This window comes from Rhagoletis pomonella, unplaced genomic scaffold (genome assembly GCF_013731165.1).
Source record: "Rhagoletis pomonella isolate Grant_MI unplaced genomic scaffold, Rhpom_1.0 Rhpom_scaffold_01479, whole genome shotgun sequence".
Classification (NCBI taxonomy): domain Eukaryota; kingdom Metazoa; phylum Arthropoda; class Insecta; order Diptera; family Tephritidae; genus Rhagoletis; species Rhagoletis pomonella.
In genome coordinates, this window is record NW_023460033.1 from 35522 (window position 1) to 43657 (window position 8136).

Consider the following 8136-nt stretch of genomic DNA (forward strand, 5'->3'; position numbering starts at 1 on the left):
TAGTTTTCGTATTTCTGGAAATTACCGTTATATGGGAAGTGGGCGTGGTTAAAGTCCGATTTCGCCCATTTTCAATACCAACCTACCTTGGATTAAGGGAAACCTACATACCAAATTTCGTTGAGATATCTCAATTTTTGCTCGAGTTATCGTGTACACGGACAGACGGACAGACATGGCTTAATCGGTTTCTTTTTTCATCCTGATCATTTATGTATACATTTGTCTATATCTATCTCGATTCGTTTTGGCTGTTACAAACAACCGTTATGTGAACAAAATTAATATACCCTTGTGCACAAGTGCGCTCGGGTATAATTATTAGGACCAAACTTGTATAGAATGGAATTTCATACAACTTTTGTTCTTATGAGTTTTCTTAAAAATTAAAAATGGCCACGTTATTCAATGAAAACCATTTTTTCGAAAAAAAAACAAAATTCGGACATGCGCAATCGCTGGATTTGGTCGCCACTTGCCATTTACACGGAGACTGATCCCCCCCGAGGGCATAAGATCCAGAAAAAATTCGAGAATTAATTTTTGCGAGGTCAAAAGTGTATAATGACTGGACAAGAAGGGCGACTTTCAAACGCTGCAGCAGCCATGTCCACCACTGTTTGGAAAATGCAGCGGTGATTGTTCTTGCACAGAATTTGATGCTCTTTCAGATGAGCATTGGTTTTTTGAGGACCTCGATGCTACTCGGATCCTACAGGCGAGGCGTCGCTTATCTCGCTGCAGCAACTGATACGGATAATTAGGGGGGGCTTGCAGCACTACCTAATCGTATTGCCCAATCCCTGTCCTGTCTCAAGGAACAATCAGAATATGGGACTCCTGACATACTCGAATCCCCCAAAAAAAATTTTTTTTTTGGGCTCTGACTGGCCTTAGGCGAGGCAGCAGGCCCATTTCGTGTTCCCTCATGCATGAAGACACCAAATATATGTATGGTCTTTGGGACCCCTACTCTACTTCTACTCGGTTTAGTTTGTTGGGCTCTTAGACTATAACCTAAAAAGATCTGGAAACAAAATTTGGTCAAAATAATGACACTTTCAATGCAATTCTAAAAAATTTTTCAAAATTTTACATAAAAACTTGACCGATTTCCTTTGACATTCCATATCGTTACAGAACTAACCATTTAATAAAACAAATACATATATATTTAAAATAACTAAACACTTAATTCATATAAAAATCGGATTGATTCAAAAAGATAAACAAATAAAAACAACAAATGCACTATGTGTTTAGATTTTTCGGACAGTCCTTAAAGTCGGCATTTGATTTGACTATTTATTTGCACCGATATTTTTTAACAATTGATCATTAGTTCTTAAGCAGCTTAATAATATATGTACATATATGTAAAAATGATCTCTTCGTCTAATTAATTATGCGCTATGTGGTGTATATTTGTAAAAAAAAGCCTCCTAATTCACTTATAGTGTTCACTTAAATTAATTGCTTGTGATATTTGATGTTATTGCAATTTGTTTGTTTTCTCCATTAACTACATACATATGTACATGTATGCATGTATGTATAGTGTAGTATGTATGGCTAGGTGAGTGTCGATTACGCGGTAGATAATCTTAAAAAATTCTAATTAATACAGGCAAACTAGTGTCTTGTAGTCAGTATGCCTGTATTCAGCATTTGTACATTCAGCGTTTTAATAAAAATGCTCATAAGATTTCAATAAATTTTCGTGTGTGTGATTGAAAAACTCTCACAATACCAATGCTGGTAAATGTGCATACATTTACACGTACATACATGTCCATAGGATATAATTTAGGATTTTGCACTATCCGCCAACACAGTTATGTCATCTTTTTGGCCCACTTTAGGTCATCATCGCGTGCCTTGCAGCCTGTTGAGTACTCAATTACAGCTTCTAATGTGGGCCAGAATCTTAGAAAAATAATTACATAAAATTAAAATTAGGTTATGTATTATTTAATTACTATATGTCCTTTAAAAAAGTATACCTTATTTTCTCCAGTGGCCAATTCAACCAGCCAGTGGTAATGCAAAAGTATGTCTCATGCGGCGCAACATGATGAATGCGGTGATGCTTTCGCGGCAATACTATGTGGTAGTTTTGCAAGAAAAGGACCCACCTCGGCAAACCCCAATAGGTATGCGACCACTTGTGAATCTGCAGGGGAAAGGAAATAACTAATTTTAAAGTTTTATTGTAATAAAGAGTTTACTTTTAATGGAATGAATAAGATTAAGGATAGTTTGAAGCCATTGGGACCATTAGACCATACGGGTTCACCAAACAAAAACGAAATGAGAGAATAATCACTCCAATCGATTTTAAACATATGTATATTACGTCGGCCGCTGTGGTGTAGTGGTAAGCAGTGCGCGCTTTCACTCCTCAGCACCTGGATTCAAGCCCTGGCCAAAGCAACATCGCAAAAAATATAGAAAAGGTTTTTTCTTAACAGCGGTCGTCCCTCGGCAGGCAATGGCAAACCTCCGAGTGTATTTCTGCCATGAAAAACAGCTTCTCATAAAAATACAATCGCCGTTCGGAGTCGGCGTAAAACTGTAGGTCCCTCCGCTTTGTGTAACAACATCAAGGCGCACGCCACAAGTCGGAGGAGAAGCTCGGCCAGACACTAACATATGTGTAAGCGCCAATATATATTATATTATACTAGCGGACCCTCACCCGCTTCGCTGGGTGAAAGAAAAATAGAAATGAAAGGTGTTCTTGGTTTTTTCCTTTTTTTTGTCATTTAATTCATGTTCGGCCACTATTTTGTGACTTATTCTAATAACAATGATTACAATGATTGTAAACTAAAAACTTATTCTAACGCCTTCTGATACACAACATTTTTGGTTTTATTTTCATGTGGTGTATAAATATATAGTAACGATGGTTTCCCTACTCGCGAACATCCTACATACAGTTGTCCATGTCCAAAGCATGGATAAGTTAGGTCAATTCCACACAATTGAAGTGTTTGACCTTGAGACTTATTGATAGTAATAGCAAAAGTAAGGCGAATGGGAAATTGAATTCGTTTACAATCAAAAGGCATATCTGTTGGAATCATTGGAATACGCGGAATCAAAACATCTTCACCTTTAAATTTGCCTTGCAAAATTGTTGCTTCAATTACATTATTCATTGTCCGTTTCACTGCTAATCTTGTCCCATTGCATAGTTTCGGCTGATTGATATTTCGTAACATAATGATCACTGCGCCGACTTTCAATTGCAAACGATGTGGTGGCAAGCCAGGCAAATCAAGTGAGTTCAAAAATTCAATGGGATAATTCACTACATCGTCGGGATTAGTGATTGAATCAATTGATTTATAGGTCACAACTTCACCTGGAATTTGAGTCAAAATACTGGCATTGATTTCATTGACATCGACATTTTTGGCAGCTAATATAGCTCTCTCGCTTAGCCAATCTTGATTTCGATAGTTTTGTGCAATATTTGGGAATACATTTTGCACTAATTGTACTCTTGATACTGTTACGGTACAAAAATTAGTTGGAAGTGTGATCATGCCTGTATTCTTCTCAATTGGCTTTCGTCCATTTCCAATTTGCAACAAATGTTCGGAAAATTCAGCAGCTGTTGGATCATTCTGTAACTGCACACGAACATTGGTAGTTAATGTGAGTTTTTGAACATATCTCCACAGATTAGAAGATTTAAGGCATGCTCTCAATTCATCAGCTGCTGTTGATTTGGGAATAACAGGCAAAGTTTGTCGAAAATCACCGGCCAATAGAATTAGTGCACCACCAAATATGTTTGTGTTATTTCGCAAATCTTTCAGTGTTCTATTTAAGGCTTCCAGTGATTTTTTATGAGCCATCGTACATTCATCCCATACAATAATTTTACATGTTTGTAAAACCTTTCCCATTCCAGAATTTTTAGAAATATTGCAAGTTGGTTCTTCATTTACTTGCATATTTAATGGTAACTTTAATGCAGAATGGGCAGTGCGACCGCCATCCAATAAAGTTGCCGCTATTCCAGATGATGCCAAAGCCAATGCAATATTATTCTGTGATCGAATGGTGGCCAAAATTAACGACAACAAAAACGTTTTTCCAGTCCCACCTGGTGCATCTAAGAAGAATATTCCTCCTCTTTCATTTGCAACATTGTCTATAATTGTGTCATATGCCTGCCTTTGTTCTGTGTTTAATTTTGGTAGGTTTGTGGTTACAAATGTGTTCAGCTCATTTCGATCATATTCTTTTTCACGTCTTAATTCTGCATTGTATGCATCATGCATCGGACGATTGGGTGCGATCATACCTAACTCACTCAGAGTTTTATTTGCAGTCATCAGGCAAAAGTCTCCGATTTTAATTAATGCCTCATTATATAATTCATCTGTGTAATTCAAATTTGGATTTGCAGTAATGCGACGTACTTGATTTAGAATATCTTCTGTCATGTATTCTCGGTAACTTCTCCACATTTCTATTGGGTTTGCTGGGAAACATGTAGCAATAATGATGGCAAATAGTGTTCTTATTTGGTGTGGAGAACTTGTTGCACATGCATCCATAAGAGTTGCATTCCAATGATTGTCATTTTCAAGCAAATTCAATTCTTCGCATGCTTGCCGATAAGTATAACAAAGATTACCATTAACTCGTTTCAAACTTTGGAATGATCTTGGGCCGGGAATATTAACTAAGAGTAAACGTAAATAGAAACATTCCGCTTGACTTGGATGCACAGTGTAAAGTCGTCCGATTGCATCACCCAAATGAACACCAGGATATCCATCTACAGGTATTCCTCGTTGCCTTCGTACCCATGAGTTTGATGATGCATTCCAAGTATAATATTTAGGCTCATTTGAATAAAGAAATGTTCTTGCAAATGAATCTGTTTCACATAAGTTGAAAAATGCAGTTAGTGTTGTTGCTGGTGGTCGTTCAGCCATTTGTTGAGCAGTATTTTCATCGAAATAAACACGTTGTCCATTTTCTAAATGGACTGACAAATGAATAACAGCTGGATGGCGATCATGAATCGGAAATGATAATATCCTCCAAACTGCTTCGTTACTACTAATGTATCTTCCCATTTGGTAATTAGTAATTTCATCATTTTGATTTGCAACTCCAAATACTGCCATGTCACTTCCTTTATTGATATATTTGCATATGTATTTGATGGATTTTACGGAGTTACAATATTCAACATTTATATGTGCGTTAAATGTTTTCGATAATAATTTGGAATACGGAACTATCCAACGGTTATCGATCTCCACATCTTGATTATTTATTTTTACAGTGACTGTTTTTCCATTATCTTCTGGTGATCTTCTACGGTACATTGGATATCCATCATTTCCAGTCATTGTTTCAGCAATTAATTGCTTTGGGTAATTTTTTGAACATTTACCATCAACCATACATGGAGAATTTTGATTTAACGTACCACACGGTCCATGAATCATGTTTTTGGTTACAGTAGCATGTAATTCGGGATCTTCATTTATATCTGGAATTTCAGCACATATAATATCATCAATTTTATCTGTGGTTAGTTTTTGTTTTAACCAAATCAAAATATGCGCATGAGGCAAGCCTCTTTTTTGCCATTCCACAGAATACATGAAACATTGTACATCTCTGTAAACTTTATGTTTTACAATGAAATCCATTAGAGACTGTAGCTTTCGTCTAAACACTCTTGCAGTAATGTCATGCCTATCAGTAGCTGATTGTCCAGGATATAAATGATTCTTAATATCATCCCATTTCGGATTGCATGTAAAAGTTATGAATAAGTCGGGTCGACCATAATTTCTGACATAACACATTGCATCTTGGGCGTATTCATGCATATGCCTTGGACTGCCTGTATACGATGAAGGTAATATTTTCATTTGACCAATGTTATTCACGTTGGTATCGTTGTTAATTGCATCTCGTAAATGTATGTATTCGTCACAGCGTAATTTTCTTTGGTTGAATCTAATGTAATTCAATCGTTCTGTTTCTATTTTCGCATACATGTCAACAATGTACTGATGAAATAATTTACGACATTTTAAAATGTGATTCTCTTGATTTCCTCTTATCATGATTCGGTATGCATAATAATTCATTGCGCTTACAGTTTTATTTGTTTCTTGACCATTTGTTGGATTTATTAGTTTTATATCAATCGAATAACCATCTTCACCACGACAGAACATAAGAGGATATTGCAATGCATCATATTTTCGATGCGTTTCATTAACACGTTGCAGTGTATCATTTCTTCTTTGCAAAACAATATCCCTTGGTTGAAAATCATCACCAGATATAACAATTGCAACCTCGTTGCTTGAAGTTGGTTGATTGTATCTTCCACGATGGTCGCCGGCAGGCGTTTTATTTGCATCAATTTTGATTTTATGATTATCAGATGACAATCTTTCGAATGTTGTTTTAAAACTTTGCACCAAAACATTGTGTGTGTGTAATAAATCTTGTAACTCTCTCATGATGACTCTGTTTATATTTCTGGAAAATGCACATCGTGTTTCAAGCTCATCATCGTTGTCATTAATGAAATAAATTTGCAAAAATTTTGACTCTTGATCGGGTAGTGGTAGTAATGAACCTATTAGGTGATATGCTTGCCCTTGAATCTGGAAAACGCCATAATTAGAGTCTATAAAACCTAATGATTCATTACATGTGTCAGGGAATCTTGTTGAACGTTCAAGTTGATGTATTACCTTGAACGTTGGCATGAAGTTATCGGTTATAATTTGTCCAGCACCAAAAGATGTAATCTGAAAAGATGAATTATATGTGGAAATTTTTTCAAGAAAATATTTGGAATCGGGTGATGTTCCGGATAATAATGTAGCTAATGGTTCGGGCGGATATTGTATGTCTGGTAAACGAACTTTTCCTGCAGCGCAACACATGCCTGGTGTTTCAGTTTTAAATTTCAATGCTTGACAAAATCCGCAAATTTTATCGATACTTCCAATGACAACGTATTTGTGAGATGAATAATCAAGTTGTGGGTTATATTGAAATGCTGCACCATTAAAATTTACAGAATTGATATTTATTGGCCGATTTTGAGAACGTGACCTATCACGATCTCTTTGTTGACGTAATCTATCAGCATGATTTTCGTCATTTTCATTTTGTCTGTGATTTTGCACATTTCTACTGTTACGGGTATTACGCCCGATGTTAGCATGTCTTCTACCTCTTCCACCTCTTGGCATTTCTTTTACCTTTCAGTTGTATTCAAACGACACTTTTATCAAAATCGAATCAAACTGGTCTTTTTTATGTCACTCTGAGCTCTTGATAGCTACTTTTCTGTTTTTAAACTGGAATTCAAATTAACATACTGTTAGCGCCATCTTTTGAAAATATAATTGAACGTGGTCACACGTGTTGAATATGACCACGTGTTGAAATGGAAATTACACAGAACAGAAATCGGCTCGTTTGGCATGTTTACCGTGTTTAGCTTTTCTTTGTTTTCTAAGGCTCACCTGCACAGCGAAAATTTATATTTTTAACTCAAAGTTAGGCTCACTTGCACAGCGAAAATTTATATTTTTAACTCAAAGTTAATGTCAAATGTATTATTTTTGCCGATTTCTGTTGTGTGTATTTTTCACTCCATTTGTTCACTGTTTCACTTGCTATCAATCATTTGCAAAAATAATATATATGAAAATATTTAAGAAAAGAGATTATGTTCACATTTTCCAACGATATTTTCATTAAATTTTCCAAAATAATAATTATTTTTGACCTTGATTTACACTTTTCACTTTCACTGTTTTGCCACCGTAAGTTACCACGTCCTTTCTTTTCCAATGCCACGGCGAAATGACGCGCCGTATACTGGTTTTTCGGAATTAAACTTTCAGGTTTAGAATAACGTAAATCACGTAGTCACGTAAATTATCAACTTTAAAAATGCACGATTTTCAAACGCACGCGAAGCGTTCAAAAAAAAAAATTTGAAAAGGTTGCTTAAACTTTTTAAAAGTTGCTCAATCTATGAAGTTTTCAAAAAAAAAATTCAGTGTTTTCAAAAAAAAAAAAATTTGAAAAGGTTGCTTAAACTTTTTAAAAGTTTCT

The 8136-nt window shown here is 35.6% G+C and overlaps 2 protein-coding genes across 2 annotated transcripts; both read right to left on the minus strand.

The window, feature by feature from the left end:
- Positions 1 to 525: 525 nt before the first annotated feature.
- Positions 526 to 2173, minus strand: LOC118752411 (plasmanylethanolamine desaturase-like; the record flags this gene model as incomplete). The annotated part of the gene is given in 2 exon segments (XM_036487305.1): positions 526 to 1926; positions 2004 to 2173. Coding segments are annotated over 2 exon segments (261 nt in total), but the record flags the coding sequence as incomplete, so codon positions are not given.
- Positions 2174 to 2837: 664 nt separating this feature from the next.
- LOC118752410 lies at positions 2838 to 7262 on the minus strand. Its single transcript, XM_036487304.1, has one exon. It carries the CDS (start codon positions 7260 to 7262, stop codon positions 2838 to 2840), a length of 4425 nt encoding a protein of 1474 aa, XP_036343197.1.
- Positions 7263 to 8136: the final 874 nt, after the last annotated feature.